The 19075-nt window shown below is 53.7% G+C and overlaps 2 protein-coding genes across 3 annotated transcripts in view; one reads left to right on the top strand and one right to left on the bottom strand.

Moving 5' to 3' along the window:
• The window catches only part of Mast1 (microtubule associated serine/threonine kinase 1), a 33241-nt gene extending 19487 nt beyond the window's left edge, over positions 1-13754 (top strand). For both annotated transcript variants that reach the window (XM_028862220.2, XM_028862219.2), the window contains 17 exons: positions 21-88; positions 3012-3097; positions 3186-3394; positions 5059-5197; positions 5303-5435; positions 5572-5737; positions 5821-5922; positions 6063-6185; positions 7300-7409; positions 7970-8148; positions 8229-8476; positions 9076-9282; positions 9482-9711; positions 9930-10052; positions 10140-10276; positions 12139-12326; positions 12405-13754. In XM_028862220.2, coding sequence (XP_028718053.1) covers positions 21-88; positions 3012-3097; positions 3186-3394; positions 5059-5197; positions 5303-5435; positions 5572-5737; positions 5821-5922; positions 6063-6185; positions 7300-7409; positions 7970-8148; positions 8229-8476; positions 9076-9282; positions 9482-9711; positions 9930-10052; positions 10140-10276; positions 12139-12326; positions 12405-13660 — 3704 coding nt within the window. In that variant the 3' untranslated portion in view covers positions 13661-13754. The remainder of the gene's footprint in view (positions 1-20; positions 89-3011; positions 3098-3185; positions 3395-5058; positions 5198-5302; positions 5436-5571; positions 5738-5820; positions 5923-6062; positions 6186-7299; positions 7410-7969; positions 8149-8228; positions 8477-9075; positions 9283-9481; positions 9712-9929; positions 10053-10139; positions 10277-12138; positions 12327-12404) is intronic.
• Positions 13755-13874: 120 nt separating this feature from the next.
• On the bottom strand, positions 13875-16768 carry Dnase2 (deoxyribonuclease 2, lysosomal). Its single transcript, XM_028862222.2, has 6 exons — positions 16510-16768; positions 16203-16383; positions 16030-16108; positions 15636-15800; positions 15358-15555; positions 13875-14657 (listed from the first exon to the last, which is right to left on the bottom strand). The coding sequence occupies exons 1-6, from the start codon at positions 16602-16604 to the stop codon at positions 14311-14313; spliced, it is 1065 nt and encodes a 354-aa protein (XP_028718055.1). The 5' UTR covers positions 16605-16768; the 3' UTR covers positions 13875-14310.
• Positions 16769-19075: the final 2307 nt, after the last annotated feature.

The following is a 19075-nucleotide window of genomic DNA, read 5'->3' as shown; positions in this document are numbered from 1 at the left end:
TCACACCCACCTCGTTCCAGATGTGGTACGCCTGGAGGAGCAGGACAGCGGAGGCTCCAACACGCCTGAGCAGGACGACACATCTGAGGTGAGCTGCGCCAGGGCTTGGTTTCACACGCTGAGCCTCAGTTTCCCCATTGGTACAACAGTGTTTTCTCCATGAGCTTCATGTCAGTGTGAGTGTTGTGATAGAGTGGAACACAGAGCCTTGCGTTAAGTGCTCTGCTGCTGAGCTACATCCTCAGACTTTTTGTTATGTTAGCATTAATTTATCATTATTTTTGTGTGTGTGGGTGCACATGGGTGTGGGTGTCCAAGAAGGCCAGAAGAGGGCATCAGATCCCCTGGAGCTGGAGTTATAGGCAGTTGTGAGCCACTTGACCTGGGTGCCAAGAGCCAACTCAGGTCCTCTGGAGAGCAGCAAGCACTTTGATTAACTGAGCCACCCTTTCAGGCCGTGTGTGTGTGTGTGTGTGTGTGTGTGTGTGTGTGTGTGTGTGTGTGTGTGTGTACGTACACGGGTGGAAACTAGAGATGCTCTCTGGTGTCTTCCTTAGTCAGCCCCACTTTGTTCTTTGAAGTAAGGTGTCGTCTCACTAAACCTAAAGCTCACCGGCACCGGTCCTCTGGGCTGGCTCTCCAGTGAGCTCCACACTTCTGTCTCCACCCTGCCCAGTGCCTCGGTCACTCAGGAACCATTTCCAACGTCCACCATTGCAGGGGACTGGACTCTTACCCTCACACTGGCGTGGTGGGCATTTTACAGACTTGAGCTGTCGCCTCAGACCCAAGACCTCAAATTTAAAAATAGAATCCTACTATGTAGCCCAGGCTGGCCTGGTTATACTGTTCCTCAGTCTCCCAGGTCCTGGAATGTGACATCTCCCCCACCCCCCACCCCCTGGAGCTGAGGACCGAACCCAGGGCTTTGCTCTTACTAGGCAAGCGCTTTGCCACTGAGTTAAATCCCCAACCCCGTGACACCTTTTTTTTTTTTAGTTCTCCCTTTTTAAAAAATTGAGGCTAGCCAGGCGGTGGTGGAGCATGTCTTTAATCCCAGTACTGAGGAGGCAGAGGCAGGTGGATCTGTTTGAGTTCCAGGCCAGCCTGGTCTACAGAGTGAGTTCCAGGACAGTCAGGGCTGTTACACAGAGAAACCCTGTCTCAATAAACAAAAAACCGAAACAAAACAAATCAAAAAAAGGAAAAAAAAATGAGGGTAGGCATTGTGGCACGTGCCTTTAATGCCAGCACTTGGGAGGTAGAGGCAGGTGGGTTTGGGAATTAGAGGCTGGCCTAGTCCACATAGTGATTCCCAGGACAGCCAGGACTTATAGAGAGAGACCCTGTCTCAAACAAACAAAGCCCCCAAATTAAAAATAAATAAATAAGTAAAATGATTGAGATGTGGGGGCTAGCGTCTAGAGAGATAGCTTAAAGGTTCAGAGCAGAACATTTGGGGCTCAGTGGTTGAGAGCACTGACTGCTCTTCCAGAGGACCTAGGTTCAAGTCTCAGCACCCACATGGTGGCAGCTCACACCAGTCTGTAACTCCAGTTCCAGGGCTTCTGACACTCTCATGCTGACATTCATGCAGGTGAAACACCAGTGAACACAAAATAAAATACATTATATATTTTTTAAAAAGCAGATAGCCAGGCGGTGGTGGCACACACCTTTAATCCCAGCACTTGGGAGGCAGAGGCAGGTGGATCTCCGTGAGTTTGAGGCCAGCCTGGGCTACAGAGTGAGTTCCAGGAAAGGCGACAAAGCTACAGAGAAACCCTGTCAAACTCCACCCCCCCCAAAAAAAACCCAAAAAACAAACAAACAAACAAAAACAAAATTTAAAAAAAAGCGGAACACCTATTGCTCTTGCAAAGAAACTGAGTTCAATTTTCAACACTTACATCGATCAAAACCATCTGTAACTCACGTATAAAAAATGAATCTTTACAAATATTGAGATGGGTTCTTTTTTTTTTTTTTTTTTTTTTGTTTTTTCGAGACAGGGTTTCTCTGTGTAGCTTTGCGCCTTTCCTGGAGCTCACTTGGTAGCCCAGGCTGGCCTCAAACTCACAGAGATCCGCCTGCCTCTGCCTCCCGAGTGCTGGGATTAAAGGCGTGCGCCACCACGCCCGGCTTGAGATGGGTTCTTGCTATGTTGCACAGGCTGATCTCAAACTCCTGGGCTCAAGGAAATCTTCTGCCTCAGTTTCCCTAGTATCTGGGACTACAGATGTTTGCAAAAGAGCAGAAGTTACCATCTGAACCACCTTTTGGTTTTTATGTTCTTGATTTTGGCTGTGCTAGGGGTCAGTTGGCCTCTAGCATGCTTACACAACTGTACAGCTGTAAATCTAACGAGCTATGGCCTCTCTCTCAGCCTCGAACTCACTGAGTGCCACTCAGCTCCCTCCCTCGGATCTGGCACTGGCTTAGCTCTGTCTCTGGATTTGCTCATTGCTCCCCCTCTTTTTTTGAGTCAAGCAAGGTCTCCTCTGTAACTAGGAGTAACTTGAACTTCATCTGTAGCCTTCACCTTCTCTACCTCCTGTCTCAGCTTCCCAAGTGATGAGATCACAGGTGTGAGTCCCCACGCCTAGCGGCCCCTTTTCTTTTTTAAAGATTTTATTATATGCAGTTATTTACCAGGAGGGGGTTCATGGCACAGCATGCATGTGGAGGTCAGAGGACACACTTGGGGAGTTGGTTTTCTTCTCTCATATGGATCCTGGAGATTGAACTCCGGTAGTCAGATTTGGTGGCAAGCCCTGTAATCCACTGAGTCGTCTTTCCAGCTCCCAACTGCTGGGAACGTTTTATATATGTTCACACTACTTGTGGGTTTTCTGCCTTTCCTAATGGTAAAGTTAGGAATTCATCACCAGAGGCAGCTTTGTTGCTTTCTCACTGTGCAAACTGGATAAAGGACTTATTCATCCCTCTGTTCCTCAGTTTCCCCTTGTGTAATGGTGGCGATGACGATGGTCTTGCACTTTCTTCTGCAGGGTCGCAGCAGCACCTCAAAGGCCAAGAAACCGCCTGGAGAGAATGACTTTGACACTATCAAGCTCATAAGCAATGGTGCCTACGGGTGAGCCACCCGGGGCTCTGGCGGGGGAGGGTGGCGGAGGCCGGGTGTCTCGGAGGTGATGGCCGGTCCTCGCTCTCTTCCCCCGCAGGGCCGTCTACCTGGTGCGGCATCGGGATACACGGCAGCGCTTCGCCATGAAGAAGATCAACAAACAGAACTTGATCCTCCGCAACCAGATCCAGCAGGCATTTGTGGAGCGCGACATCCTGACGTTTGCAGAGAACCCTTTTGTAGTCGGCATGTTCTGCTCCTTTGAGACCCGGCGCCACCTTTGCATGGTCATGGAGTATGTGGAAGGTGCGGCCACTTTGGGGCACCGCTGCTGGGCCACCCACGTGACTCTGGGTCACCTCTTAGATCACATGCTTGTTTTCCTGTTTGCTCTCCTGTCCTGTCCTTGATCTGTTCACTATGTCCACCCATTATGCCCATCGTCTGTTTGGTATTATTTTTGTTTTGAGACGGGGTCTTGTTATGTATCCCGGACTGACCTCAAACTTTGGTCTTCCTTCTGAGTGCTGGACCCCCTCAGTTTGTATTCTATACCCATCTTTTCATCAATTCATTTGTTTTCACACCTATTCAGCACCCATTAATTGGAGCACCTGCTTTTTTGCTTTTAAGATTTTATTTATTTATTATGTATACAGTGTTCTGTCTGCATGTATGCCTGCACCCGGAAGAGAGCACAGATAGTTGTGAGCCACCATGTGGTTGCTGGGAATTGAACTCAGAACCTCTGTAAGAGCAGTCATTGCTCTTAACCTCTGAGCCATCTCTCCAGCCCCGGAGCATCCATTTATTTACATTCTTTTCCTTTCCTCTGGTCATCTATTCATCATTCATCCAATTCTCCCCCCTTCCTTCCTCCCTCCCTCCTCCCTCCCTCCCTCCCTCCCTCCATCCCTGACTGTCTGTCTTTCTGAAATAGTCTTCCGTGTAGCTGAAGCTGGCCTGGATCTCCCAGGCTCCACCCCTTCTTCATCCTCCACGTAGCTGGGCCTAAGGGTGTGCAGTTATACCCATTCACCCCTTCACTTCCCATTTGTTAGTGCCTCTACAACTCTTACTTTTTTGGGGGTGCTGGGGATGGAATCCAGGAACTCCACTGCTGAGCCACACCCCTAGCCCCTCATTGGAGGATTCTAGGCAATGGCCCTCCCTCTGAGTCATGTCCCCAGCCCTTCACAGGTAGAGGTAGTTTCAGGCCAGCTTCAGTTATGATTTAGTTAATAATAAATATTATTATAAATAAAGCACCTGTCTAGAATCCACCAGCGAGGGGCTGGGAGTGTGGCTCAGTAGTGGAGTTACTGCTGCGCACACGAGGCCCTGTGTCCCGCCTGCAGCACTACTAAATAACGTGGAGATTACACTCCTCCTGGGTGGAGGCCAGGAGCCCACATTTTAAAAACCCCTGACCCTCAGGGTTCAGTTGTCGAGAGGTCAAGTCATGCTTTCTTTGATTCTAAACGAAACTCACAATCATCAACTTCCGGTTTGAGCAGACCTGTCTCTGAGTCAGAGTCCTTAAGTAGAAAGTGGGCTGGACCGTTCACAGTAGCTGAGTTACGGAACCAGCCTTGGTGTTGAGCAACAGAGGAATAAAGGAAATGTGGTGTGTGTACACTGTGGAATTTTTTCAGCCACAATGAAGAACCAAGTCTTGTCATTTGCATTAAAATGGGTACAGATGGAGACCTTCACATTGAGTCTCAGAAAGAAAAGAGAGAGAGAGAAAGAGAGAGACAGAAAGTGGGCTGGTCATACCAACTTCAGAGAATGATTAATAACATGAGGTTAGACTAGGAAAGTGCAACTCTTCCCAAGACTTGCTCCAGCCCTAGACCTTAGTTTTCCCCTTCTGCAAAATGGGTACAACGGAAGTAGAGAAAGGTGTGTGCTGTGTGCTTGGCTTTGGGCGGCCCCCTCTTTACTTGAACCCCTTCCCTGACTCTCAGGTGGTGACTGTGCCACTCTCCTGAAGAACATTGGAGCACTGCCCGTGGAGATGGCTCGAATGTATTTTGCAGAAACTGTTCTGGCCCTTGAGTACTTACACAATTATGGCATCGTGCACCGTGACCTTAAACCAGACAAGTGAGCCTTGACCTTTATCACCCATCCCTGCTCTGTTCCTTGGAAGACCCAGGGCCAAGGGCAAGGACCTCACTTTTGAAACCTGCTCGTGTCCTGTGCCTGCAGCCTCCTCATCACTTCCATGGGCCACATCAAACTCACAGATTTTGGCCTCTCCAAGATGGGACTCATGAGCCTCACAACCAACTTATATGAAGGTCACATCGAGAAGGATGCCCGGGAGTTCCTGGACAAACAGGTGTGTGGTGGGCATGGGGGTCATCCTGGGTGGAGTGACCTGGAAGGACCTCAGGGACCCAGGGCCTGGTGGGGGGCACAGCTCTCCCTTGAGGCCCCTTCTGTGGCCAGGGCACAGGCTGACCGCCTGCCCCCAGGTGTGTGGGACCCCAGAGTACATCGCACCCGAGGTCATCCTGCGCCAGGGCTACGGCAAGCCAGTGGACTGGTGGGCTATGGGGATCATTCTCTACGAGTTCCTGGTGGGCTGTGTGCCTTTCTTCGGGGATACTCCAGAAGAGCTCTTTGGACAGGTCATCAGCGGTATGTGCCTCCCAGGTGGGGAGGTGGGAATATAAAAGGCTGGGCTGTCTGGGGTGACTGCTCAGCTTCACTTTGCTTTGCAGATGACATACTGTGGCCTGAAGGGGATGAGGCCCTGCCAACAGACGCCCAGCTTCTAATATCTAGCCTCTTGCAGACCAACCCCCTGGTCCGGCTTGGGGCAGGTAAGGGACCTTTTGCACAGACAGCCGATGCTGGGAAGCAACGCTGTTCTAGCTTGTGCTGAGGCCTGGGGTTGAAGATGCCCTGAAGGGCTGGGTGGGCGGGCAGGCTGTCAGGTGTCTCTCGGGTCTTCCGCCCGCAGGTGGGGCTTTTGAAGTGAAGCAGCACAGTTTCTTCCGGGACCTAGACTGGACGGGGCTGCTGCGGCAGAAGGCAGAGTTCATTCCCCACCTCGAGTCAGAAGACGACACCAGCTACTTTGACAGTGAGTTGGGGGTAGAGACACACGCCTGACCTGAGGAGAGTGGGATCCAAAGAGAGGTCCTAGAGTGAGGGCTGGGAAGAGCCTGGTTGAGGGGTGTCAGGATAAGGCTGGAGCTGCTCAGGCCTGGGGGTGCAGGCCTGTCGTCCCAGCTACTAAGAAGGCTTTCTGTGCCGCGAAAAGAGTTTAGGGATTCTATTCTCAGCACCCACATAGTAGCTCACAACCACCTGTAACTTCAGACCTAGGGGATGCAGCACCCATTTCTGGACATTGTGGACACCAGGCATGAAATGGCGCAGAGACGTACATGCAGGCAAAACACCCATACACATTAAAAAAACAAAATAACAAAAAGTTGGAACGATGGTTCTTAGGAGCCTTTGCTGCTCTTGTGGAGGACACAGGTTCTGTTCCCAACACTCATGCCATGGGGCGGGGATCGGGGGAGAGCAGGAGATGCTCAAAACATCTGTAACTGCGGATCCAGGGGATCCGATGCCTCTAGCCTCCCCAGGAACCTACACCCAAGCTAAGTGTGCTCGCGCGCGTGCGCACACACACACATTTTTTTAATGAAAAGAAGAAAAACAAAAAGGAAAGTGAGAAGATGGCCAGGGACACAGCTTAGGGGTAGAGTGTTGGTTTGCCTAGCGTGGGAGAGAACCTGTGCTCAATTCCCTAGTAAGGCAAAAAAAGAAACAAGACCCAAATTGCCTTCCAGGCGTGGCCTCGTGGGATTTGGCGCCGTCCACCTTAGGAGCCTGTGCTAAGAACTGGGGAATGATGTGGTAGGGCACAGGGGTAGATCCTCAACGCGGGAGAGTTGTCAGGTTGGGCCTGGGCTAGATGACAGGGCTCGGACCAAGAAGGAGGCAAGACCTGTAGTAGCTTGAAGTGGAGGCAGGGGGCAGGGTGCCGTAAACGCAGATCTGTTAGTTTGGCCTCCCCCAGGCTGGAGGAGAGGCAGAGATTCGGAGAATGGGGCGCGGGGGGGGGGGGGGGGGGGGGGCGGAGATCGGCGGGGAGGTGTCTGGGGCGGAACTGGGAGGCACATTGGAGGGGGCGTGTCCCTGACGTAGTCTGGCTGGGCTCTGAGGAGGCGGCGGTTCTCCAGCCCGCTCGGACAGGTATCACCATGTGAACTCCTACGACGAGGATGACACCACCGAGGAGGAGCCCGTGGAGATCCGCCAGTTCTCCTCCTGCTCTCCGCGCTTCAGCAAGGTGCGCCGAGCCGGACTGGGCTGGAAGGCCTGTGGACGGCAGGGTCCCAGGCACCCGAGGTCTCAGTTTGGAAAGTGACCGAAGGGGTGGGAACTAGGGAGTTGAGAAGCCTTGCTGGGGAGGCGGATTGGGGGGGTCTATGGAGCAGACCTTTGGCACTGGCCTTGCCTGAGGGTGAGGATGAGCGTGGGAGCAGGGTAAAGCTGTGCAAGGTCTTACCAGTACTGAGCAACTGGAAGGATGCCTGGCTCAGCCTGGTGCCCGACAGACCGGAGTTGGGGAAGACAGAGAGCACAGTGGTCAGGGAGCTGGACCGAACGGGTCTGGAACAAGGCAGGCTCGACTTTGTTTGAAGGTTCTGGAGGGCAATTGTAGACTGAGCAGGCGTGCCCAGGGAGGGCAGAGCGCGTGCCCAGGGAGGGCAGAGCGCGTGCCCAGGGAGGGCAGAGCGCGTGCCCAGGGAGGGCAGAGCGCGTGCCCAGGGAGGGCAGAGCGCTGGTTGCAGAAAACTGATTGGCTGTCACGCGAAGGCTACTCAGCATCTCCTACTCCGCTCTTAGGTGTACAGCAGTATGGAGCAGCTGTCGCAGCACGAGCCCAAGACCCCGGTGTCCGCATCAGGGGCCAGCAAGCGGGACTCAAGCGCCAAGGGCCCGGAGGAGAAGGTGGCCAGCAAGCGAGAGGGACTGGGTGGCCTGACTCTGCGTGAGAAGACCTGGAGAGGGGGTTCCCCAGAGATGTAAGCAGGACTATATATAGAGGGGCTCGAGGGCGGGCCCGAGTGGGAGTGTCCCTTCTGATCTGGCCTCCTCTGTGCAGCAAGCGCTTCTCAGCCTCTGAAGCCAGTTTCCTGGAGGGGGAGGCCAGTCCCCCGCTGGGGGCGCGCAGACGTTTCTCGGCCCTGCTGGAGCCCAGCCGCTTCAGTGCCCCCCAGGAGGACGAAGACGAGGCCCGACTCCGCAGGCCCCCTCGGCCCAGCTCTGATCCCCCTAGCTCTTTGGATACACGCCTCCCCAAAGAGTCAGCTCAAGGAGAGGGCAGTCCTACTCCCGGAGACCCCGAGCCCAGTGAGTGCCTTCTCTAGCTGTTTGTCCCAGCTTCCCAGCTTCTACTGAGCATCCATTTAACGCACATAGTACACTGTATGCAAGATCCCGCGCACTATTAACGCACCTATCTGAGGGTATTACCAATGAGAATGCCTATCAGGGTCGGTGAGGCTAAGTGTGGGGCCTGGGGGTAAGGCTTGAGACCCAGAATTTAGGCCACACAACAAAACTTGTAGTAGAAGTGGTAGTTTGGAGCTGGGTGGTGGTGGTGGCGGTGGCGGCGGCGGCGGCGGCGGCAGCGGCGGTGGTGGCGCACGCCTTTAATCCCAGCACTCGGGAGGCAGAGACAGGCAGATCTCTGTGAGTTCGAGGCCAGCCTGGTCTACATAGTGAGTTCTAGAACAGGCAGGGTTATATACTGAGACTCTGTCTCAAAACAAACAAACAAATAAAGGCACTCACTGCTCCAGGTTGGCATTCGGCCAAACAGAAGGGTGATGGTGCCGTCCTGGGCCAGAGACTGTACCACAGGATCTGTGGCCTGTTCTGTGAAGTTTAAGGAATAGGAATCGTGTGTGAAAAGTCCCTAGCCTGACCGCTCTTACCCTCTATGGCAGCGGAGCGCTCACACCCAGGTGACCCGTGCCCACCCTCCAAGGATGGAGACCCATCAGGCCCTAGGGCCACCAATGACCTGGTTTTGCGAAGGGCAAGGCACCAGCAGCTTTCTGGGGATCTTGCTGTGGAGAAGCGACCTTCTAGAACTGGGGGCAAGGTTATCAAGTCAGCGTCAGCTACTGCCTTGTCGGTCATGATTCCTGCAGGTGACGCTGGCCCCGCCCACCAGGGAAGGGGCTCCCGGTAGTGTGGTGGGGCAGGTGGGCTTTCCCTGTCTGTGGCTGTTTGCTGTCAGGATGGCAGAATGGAGAGCTGGCTGTGGGGCTGGGACTTGGAAGGGGTCACAGCTCCCGGGATAGCAGCGTGAGTCTGTCCTCATCTCTGACCATAGTTTTGTGTCTGCAGTGGACCCACATGGAGGCTCACCCCTGGCTAGTCCCATGTCCCCTCGATCGCTCTCCTCCAATCCATCCTCACGGGACTCCTCACCCAGCCGGGACTACTCACCAGCCGTCAGCGGACTCCGTTCCCCCATCACCATTCAACGCTCAGGCAAGAAATACGGGTTCACACTGCGCGCCATCCGCGTCTATATGGGCGACTCAGATGTCTACAGTGTGCACCATATTGTTTGGGTGAGTTTCGTGGGCTGGGCTGCCGGGAAGGGAGCTTGGGGTGAAAGGCAGTGTAGTCTAAGTGAGACTTCTCTCTTTCGCTCAGCTCTCTAGCCCCAGTTTCTTCCTCTAAGCAATGGGGAATAATGACTATTTCACAAAGAGCCAATGCAAAAAATGTGGAGCTTTCTTTCTTTTCGACCCCTCAATCATGCCCCTGTGGGTTTTCCCTCTTCCAGCACGTGGAGGAAGGAGGTCCAGCCCAAGAGGCAGGGCTCTGTGCTGGGGACCTCATCACCCATGTGAACGGTGAGCCGGTGCACGGTATGGTGCACCCTGAGGTGGTGGAGCTGATCCTGAAGGTGAGTGTAAGGAAGGGGCCTCCATGGGTGGACGGTGGAACAGGACCCAGCAGCCTCTAATGCATGGCTTTTCCTCCCTTCTCCCAGAGTGGCAACAAAGTAGCTGTGACCACCACACCCTTCGAAAACACCTCCATCCGCATCGGGCCGGCCAGGCGCAGCAGCTACAAGGCCAAAATGGCTCGTAGGAACAAGAGGCCTTCTGCTAAAGATGGCCAAGAGAGGTGGGCGGGACCATAAGTAGTTTATCCTCCTAACAATGGGTGGGACTAGAGCGGAACAGAAGGGTAAGCAGTGGGAGGGAAGCAAAGATGAGGACCAAACCCAGGCTGGGAAAGTGGGGGATCCAGGGAAGGAGACTATTTAAAATAAAGCATGTGGGTTAGCCCTTGAGCAGGTTAGACCTGTTTCAACAGGACTTGGGAGGAGCTGGGATTACTACTGGCTGGGCAAGGGGGTGCATGCCTTTAATTCCAGCAGTTCCCAATCCCCAAGATTCAGACAGTGTGGTGGCAGAGACAGGCAGATCTCTACGTTCAAGGCCAGCCTGGTCTATATAGTGAGTACCAGGACAGCCAGGGCTATGTAGAGAGATGCTGGTTCAAAAAACAAAAATACTAGTTTCCGGACAGCTAGAGTTGTTACACAGACAAACCCTGTCTCAGGGGGGAAAAAAGGCTGAGCCACCTGGAATACCATTAAGCAGACTATCTGGTGGGGGCACCCCTGTAATTCCAGCTCTTGGGAGGCTGAGGCAAGAGGATCTCTGGATGTTAAAGGTCAGTGTGGGCCCATATAGTAAGGGAAAAAAAAGAAACACAATCAGGCATTATTTAGTGATGGAGGAGTGTTACTAAAAATTCATCTTTACTTATACGGTTTCCTTCGGTGAATATCAGAGTGAATTTACACAACTCACCTATGAGGTCACTAGGCCATATACTCATATAGGACTAACATAGTGTGGGTATTTGGAAATGTGGTTATATTATGGGGCAGGACTAATTTCTTCTCTCGGACATTGGAAGAGCTAAGAGTGTTGCCAGAAGTGTTGATATGTATGTGTGTGTGTGCATACCACAGAGGTCTTCATACCACGGAGCCGCTTCCCCAGATCCAAGAGAAAAGTTTATTTATTTATTTAAAATTTAAAAAGATTTTATCTTAATTCTGTATAGGTTTGTGTCTGTGAATATGAGTGCAGCTGCCGTGGAGGCCACAAGAGGGCACTGGGTAGATCTCTCTGGAAGCTGGGATCACAGAAATTATGAGCTAGCTGTCCAACAGAGGTGCTCAGGTCCTCTGTGAGGGCAATATATCCTCCTAACCACTGACCCATCCATCCAGCCCCAAGAGAACAATTTTGTTTTGTATTAGATTTTTTTAAACTTGTATTAGGGTTTTGATGGCTTCTATTTATGTGTACCACGTGTATACCTGGTGCCTAAGGAGGCCAGAAGAGGATGCCAGATTCCTCTGGAACTAGAGTTACAGGTGGTTGTTAGATGCCACGTGGGTGCTGGGAATCCAGCCCTGGCCCTCTGGAAGACCAGCCACTGTTCTTAACTGCTGAGCCGTCTCTCCAGCTCCAAAAAGAACAGTTTTGACAGCTCGCTGTGGCACACGCCTTTAATCCCAACTCTGCAAGGCAGGCAGAGCTCTGTGAGTTGGAAGCCAGCCTGGTCTACATAGTGAGTTTCAGGACAGCCAGGGCTACATAGCGATCCTGTCGGGGTGGGGGCAGTTTTGATGCCTGGGTTTGGTCCTGACCTGAGTGAGGGTTTGAGTGAAGGAAGCAAATTAATCCAGTAAGTGGGTTGAGTGCAAAGGGGCGTGGCTAGATTGTGGGAGGGGCCAGAAGGGGCCCGGCTTGTTTGGACGGGATTTCTGGCTTGGAGTCTACCTGGCCAGAAAACAGTGGGCATGACCATCCAGGATTGAGTCAAGACTGCTGTCTTGATAGATGGGTGTAGGAAAAAGGGAGTGCTGGAACGGGCGCATGCTTACTGGGCTGTCGTGCAGTCGTGCGGGAAGACTCAGAGTTCCCGAGTTAAGGAGAGGTGACCCTTCGGTATTTATCCCCCAGCAAGAAGCGTAGCTCCCTCTTCCGGAAGATCACGAAACAGTCAAACCTGCTGCACACTAGCCGATCGCTGTCCTCTCTGAACCGGTCCTTGTCGTCCAGCGACAGTCTTCCCGGTTCGCCCACGCACGGACTACCGGCACGCTCGCCCACGCATAGCTATCGCTCCACGCCTGACTCCGCCTACCTAGGTAGGTTCTGCGCCTGCGCGGGGTAGGGGACTAGGGCACCGTGGTGCTCAGAATGCTTGCACCTTCTCTGGCCTGCAGGCGCCTCGTCACAGAGTAGCTCCCCAGCTTCCAGCACGCCCAACTCCCCCGCGTCATCGGCGTCGCACCACATCCGGCCCAGCACTCTGCACGGGCTGTCACCGAAGCTACACCGTCAGTACCGCTCTGCACGCTGCAAATCGGCCGGCAACATCCCGCTGTCACCGCTGGCGCACACGCCATCCCCGACGCAGGCGTCGCCACCGCCGCTGCCAGGCCACACTGTGGGCAGCTCGCACACCACACAGAGCTTCCCAGCCAAATTGCACTCGTCGCCTCCTGTTGTGCGCCCGCGCCCCAAGAGCGCAGAGCCACCGCGCTCGCCGCTACTCAAGCGCGTGCAGTCAGCGGAGAAGCTGGGGGCTTCGCTGGGCTCAGACAAGAAGGGCGCGCTGCGCAAACACAGCCTCGAAGTGGGCCACCCGGATTTCCGCAAGGACTTCCATGGTGAACTGGCGCTACACAGCCTCGCCGAGTCCGATGGCGAGACACCTCCCATCGAGGGTCCTGGGACGACCCGGCAGGTCCCCGTGCGACGCCTGGGCCGCCAGGAATCGCCCCTGAGCTTGGGCTCGGACCCGTTGCTACCTGAGGGTGCCCCGAGGCCAATGGTGTCAAGCAAGGAGGAGTCCCCGGGAGGTGCAGAGGCTTGCACCCCGCCTCGCGCGACAACCCCCGGGAGCCGGACCCTGGAGCGTGACTTGGGCTGCACGAGGCACCAAAGCGTGCAGACTGAGGATGGCCCGGGTGGGGTGGCCAGGGCTTTGGCCAAGGCGGCGCTAAGCCCAGTTCAGGAGCATGAGACAGGCCGGCGCTGTAGCTCCGGTGAGGCAGGCACACCCCCGGTGCCCATCGTTGTAGAGCCTGCCCGGCCAGGGGTCAAAACCCAGACACCCCAGCCTCTGGGCACAGACTCCAAGGGATCGAAGGAACCTGTCACCCAGGTGCCTCTAGTGCCTGATGCGCCGAGGGGCCGAGAGCGTTGGGTGCTGGAGGAGGTGGAAGAGCGGACCACACTAAGCGGACCTCGCTCCAAGTCAGCTTCCCCCAAGCTCTCTCCCGACCCCCAGACTCCAACCCAAGTCCCAGCCAAGAATGTGTCCCGCAGTGCAGCCCCTCCGGCCCCACCTGCTTCCCTTGCGGTCCCGGGCACCAAACCTGAAGCAGCGTTGAACTCCCGATGTCCTGCTGAAGCTGTGACTTCCGCAGGCCTAACCAAAAGTGGAGCACCCAGCCCCGCACCTCTAGGCCCCTAGCGGAGCAGGCCTCTGGTCCTGTATGATGTACAGGATGTACAGATGCCTGTATACATATGTACACATATAAATAAAGTGCCCGTGCCGCCTGAGATTTCTGGGGCTCCCATTTCCTCCCTGAACAAGCGCCCGTGCTTGGTACAAGTGGGAAGTCAAGCCTTCCTGAGTCCCATCCACTGCCAGTTCCTCACATAACAGCTTAGGGCAGCCACTGTTCTGTGTCTTAGTGTCTGGAGAAAAAGGTAACTTTTATTGACAGCCTCTAGAGACATGTGTTGTGACACCATGTTGCAGATCATTTGAAAGCCAGAGAGGTTAAGGCACTATGAAGGTCTCCAGTTAGGAAGGGGCTGAACTGGTATTCAGATTCAGAGCCAGGGCGGAGAGTGTAGTTCAGCAGTTTGTGTATCTGTGGCAGGCCCTAGGGTTCAACCCACCAACAAACCAACTCCCAAAACAAATCCAAGTTCAAGCTTGAGGCAGGTTTCTCTGCGTACTCCTGGCTGTCCTGGAACTCATTTTGTAGACCAGGCTAGCCTCAAACTCACAGAGATCCACCTGCCTCTGCCTCCCAGTGCTGGGATTAAAGGTGAGAAGCACCTCACCCAGCCAGTCCCTGAGTCTTAGTTCTTGCTCTGCTGTGCTTTTGGTCAGCTGTCCTTGCTACAGGGCTTACAGGCCTTCACCAGGGACTGGAAGGCCTTCCAAAAGGAAGGCATCTGGGTACACAGTGTGCCCCCACCTCGGTGCATCTCTCCCTGGTTCCGATTCATGTCACCCACACAGGCCCAGGGCCCTTGGGGGGCCACACACCATTTGGAGTGGTCTTTTGTAGCACTGAAACTTGGTGCAGACGGGCCAGGAAAGCCTGTCTGAGCCACATCAAGAACCTCATGGGTCCCGGAGCAGTTGGAAGACAGGGTGCCATTAGAATTTGGCCAGAACTGGACCTGTAGGTTGGTGTCGAGGGCTGCCGCCAACCAGCCCGAGTACAAGTCTGCAGAGGGAGGAAAGAGCAGGGGAGGAGGTCACTGCAGGTTCCTCAGGCCAGTTCCTCCCGGGAGCTCAACTGTCTGTTTTTAGAGTGACGTGAACCTTTTAGCCCTTATCAATACGTCAGGTCACATCTGCAATTCTAACACTCAGAAAGTCGGAACAAGAGGATCTCAGATGGCGTCTAGCCTGCAATGTACAGTGAGAACTTACCTCAAAACAAAAAAAAAATAGGCTGGGCATGGTGGCCCAAGCCTTTAAAAATCAGAACTCAGGAGGTAGAGACAGGTGGATCTCTGTGAGTTCCAGACCAATCAGAGATACACATTGAGACCCTGTCTCAAAAAAAAAAAAGCAGTCCTTATCAAACGATTTCACAGCCCTCTAAGGGAAGCATCAATATCCTAGTGTTTCAGATGAGCAGACAGGATCAGGTCATATCACATTGCCCACCCAGAAACCAGTATTTGGATCTAGGTCTGCTGGCCGATCTCGAACTCTTGGCTTAGCCTCCATAGAGCTGGGATTACAGATATGGACCGTCTGCCCAGCCGGCCTGCTGGCTGCTAGCTACTCATGGCTGTTACTGTAATATGAATCCCAAAGACGTCTGTGCTCTAAATGTGACTGGCCCTCAGGCTTGGGGATATCAGGGACCTCCCTCTACAAAGAAAGTGCTCTTTACCCTCAACACCGGGACTCACCATCTCCAAATTTTCCAGATTTGGCAAAGCTCCAGAAGGAGGCCCCTGCTTGTGAAGTGAGTGCTACACTGTTATTCCAGGGCTCATGGAGGACATGGTGGCCCTTGATCACCTCCTGGAGGTCAGGTAATTTCTGGGCAAAGATGCCTTCCAGCTTGTGGTCATAGACCAGAGGATAGGTATAGGTTAGCTGCCTGCCTGGAAGACAAGGTGAGGAAAATATGAGACTGGCTGTTCCAAGCAGTTGAGACGTAAACCACCTCAACGATTCTACTCACCAATCTTGAGAAACTGGGTGAAGGGAAAGGACACACAGAGTAGGGTCTGGCCATAGGTTTGAGCATTAGGAGGCCAGCTGTATGCACCAGAGGATGCAGGGGGTGGGAAGCGTGGCACACTGTGGATCAGCCAGAAGCCCCCTTCTTGGTCGAGGAGCAGAACACCTGAACCAGAAGAGGGAGGTCAGAGAAGCTGCTGAAAGCTGCCCCTCAAGCCAGCTCACCTGCAACCAGCTGCGCGGTCTAAGGTGGCTGGAGTCTCAGGTACAGGCAGAAAACCGAGGCCAAGGGTTCGATGGGGCACATCCCCCACCCTTCATGCAAGTCAAAGGTTGGTTTGGGTAAATTGACAAGAAATTCGGGGCAGCTCCACGGCCACCAGTCCAAGCCTCACCCTTTGCATGCCCACGGCTGGAAGAGTCCCAAGCTGAGCTGGATTTAGGAGGCTGGTCGTTGTAGAGTAGAAAGGCCAGCTGGGAGAATGCAGAGAGGCGACATTAACTATCCTCCCTTCCCCGTGGGACCCACCACAGTGACCCAGCCCAGGTTTCCACAGCACCCAGTCACCTGGCTGGAGTTGTCTCGGTACAACGGCAGCAGGCTGCGGCCCACGGCTCCCTCTGAACTGTTGATGTACCCCACACCGTCGCGCCAACCCTCGGAGCTCTGGTCCATGTATTTATACTTCAAACCCTCCCATGAACTATCCCCAGACCCGCTGTGAGCTGGCAGCTTGTATACCACGAACCTGGAGGTCAGGAAAGACAGGAGGTGGGGGGAGGGAAGGGATCTGAGCCGAAAAGCGCTTCCACCCCAGTGCCCGCGCCGGTGCCCACGCAGCCGGAGGGGGACAGTCCGGCAGCTACTCGCTCACCAGTCCACCGGCCGCCCGGAGTCTCCATAGCAGCTCAGGGCTTCGGCAGGGACCCAGAGCAGCGCGGCCAGCAGCAGCGAGCTCGGCGCTGCCATGAGGCGACCGCGACGGAATCTGAGCAAAGACCCAGGATGGCCGGGTCACGAGGCCCAGACTCACTTCCCCCTGAAGTCCGCTGAGACCGGCCGGGGTCGGGGCTTTCAGGGCGACGCCCACGAGGCCCGGAGGCCCTAGAGCGCCGGAGGCGGGGCTTCCTTTGGTGCGGTCCCTCCCGCGGACCCCGCCCTCCTGCTTCTGGCGACTCAGCTCCGGATTGGCTCCACCCACGGACACGCCCCGCCCCTAGGCATGGGCTGTCAGATGATTCCTCTAAGGCTCTCCAATTTCTGAAAATAATTTCCCCCATTTCCGCTCTACAACTCAGGCACATTTTGTGAGGTAGGTATCTCTGTCTGTGTGTATCATTTGCGTACCTGGGCAGACCCAATTCTTCTTTCCCTTTCTCTTTTTGTTTTGTTTTTATTTTTATTTATATTTTGTTTTTTTTGAGACAGGACTTTACTATGAACGCATAGGGATCTGCCCCCCCTTCTGCCTCTACTTCTGGAAAGTTTGTTTTAAATGCATGCACCAATCACCCCTGTCCTGTCCTTTTTTCCCCCTCTGACAGTTTTCTGATTCCTTCTTTGACCTTTTAACACTGTGGTTGACCCTTGAACTCCTGATCTTCCTGCCTCTACCACCCAAGTGCTCAAATCACAGAGATGCTCGACCACATTGTACATACGTGTAAGTGTGTGGGCACATAACAGGGCACGCAAGTGGAGGACAATCTGTGGGAGTTCCCCATTCCGCCGTATGGGATTTGGGGATCAAGCTTGATGTCAGGCACCTTCACAGGCTGAGTCATCTTATTGGCACTCCTTTTTTTGAGGCAGGTCTCATTGTAGCTCAGGCTGGCCTGGAACGCTCAGCTCTCGTTCAGCCTCCTGAGTGAGTGTTGGGATTACAAATATGAACTATGCTTCCAGCTTTTAAAATTTCATTTATGCGGATCTGTGTGGGCCCTTGTGAGCTTATATGTATACCATATGCAGGCTGGGCAGATGCTCATAGATGTTAGATCCCTGGCCCTAGAGTTACAGGTAGTTGAAAGCACTATGTGGGTGCTGGACCTGAACTCAGGGCCTCTGGAAGAGCAGCAAGTGCTTTAACCACTGAGCCATCCCTCCAGTCACCACTCCTGCCTCTGCCTTTGTTTTTGACAGGCTTTCACTCTGTGGCCCAGACTAACCTCTAACTTACCATCCTCCTGTCTCCGCCTCCTGAGTGCTGGGATTCCCAGTGTGAATGGGCCGCCACAGGCAGCTGGGTCACCCCTGCTTGCTTAGGCACATTGCTTTCTGCGTCCTCTGTCCATTCTGCACATTTTCTTGTCTCCCTGTGACACTGACTGTGGGGCTCACTGTGGACACTCACGTGGGGCTGTGGCAAGGCAGGAATCCGGGGACTGCTGAGCACTCTAACACACAGAGATTGGCTGTGTTCCTCAGTACTTACCACCTGATCCTCCTGCTTCCACCTCCCAAATTTTGGGATTACCGACCTGTAGCACCATAGCCCTGGCTGGTCTGGAACTCCCTATGTAGACCAGGCTGGCCTCCAGCTCAAGAAATCCATCTGCCTCCCGAATGCTGGAACTAAAGACCTGGACCTGCTTCCCACTCTCCTCCCTCTCCCACGCACCTTTTTTAAAGACAGAGTCTCTATATTATGTAGCTCTGACTAGCCTCAAATTCAGATTCACCTGGCTCTGCCTCCCAAGTACTGAGATTAAAAGGCACGTTACCACCATGCTCAGCCTTTTGTTTTGTTTTTACTTTTTGAGTCATGAAGACAAAATAAATAAATAAATAAATAAATAAATAAATAAATAAATAAATAAAAATAAACAAAAAACAAACACTTGGGAGGCAGAGCAAGTGGATCTCTGAGTTTGAGGCCAGCTTGATCTACAGAGCAAGTTCCAGGACAGTCAGAGCTACACAGAGAAACCCTGTCTCAGAGAGAGAGACAGAGACAGAGAGACACACACAGAGGTGAAGAAACTGTCTAGATTGCCCAGGATGAACTTATTCTGTACAGGCATGTCTTGAACTTGGAATACTCCTGCTCCAGCCTTCTAAACAGCTAGGCTTACAGGCCTGAACTTCCTCTATGGCCTGCTTTGGCTGGGGCTTCTAAAGAGGAAATAGACAGGCATGGGCACCCACACTTTTAAAACCAGCACTCAGGAGGCAGAGGCAAGATGATAGGGTGATCTCTTTGAGTTTGATGCCAACCTGGTCTACAGAGTTTTAGGCCAACCAGGGCACATAGTAAGATCCTATCATTTTTTTTGAGCCTGTCCTGGAACTCACTCTGTAGACTAGACTGGCCTCAAATTCACAGAGATCCACCTGACTCTGCCTCCCGAGTGCTGGGACTAAAGGTGTGCAGCACCACGCCCAGCAAGATCCTATCTTAAGGGAAAAACAGGGGGATGGGGTGGGGAAGAGGCGGATGG

This window comes from Peromyscus leucopus, chromosome 5 (genome assembly GCF_004664715.2).
Source record: "Peromyscus leucopus breed LL Stock chromosome 5, UCI_PerLeu_2.1, whole genome shotgun sequence".
NCBI lineage: Eukaryota > Metazoa > Chordata > Mammalia > Rodentia > Cricetidae > Peromyscus > Peromyscus leucopus.
This window is presented reverse-complemented; position numbering and strand designations above follow the sequence as displayed.

What these genes read in the sequence shown, in the direction of transcription:
- Dnase2 (XM_028862222.2), bottom strand. Translation starts at nt 16,604, where the DNA reads ATGGCAGCGCCGAGCTCGCTGCTGCTGGCCGCGCTGCTCTGGGTCCCT. An exon ending in TCCGGGCGGCCGGTGGACTG is followed by an intron (nt 16,384 to 16,509) that starts GTGAGCGAGTAG and finishes CCTGACCTCCAG; the next exon opens with GTTCGTGGTATACAAGCTGC. An exon ending in ATCTGGAAAATTTGGAGATG is followed by an intron (nt 14,658 to 15,357) that starts GTGAGTCCCGGT and finishes CTCCCTCTGCAG; the next exon opens with ACTTGTACTCGGGCTGGTTG.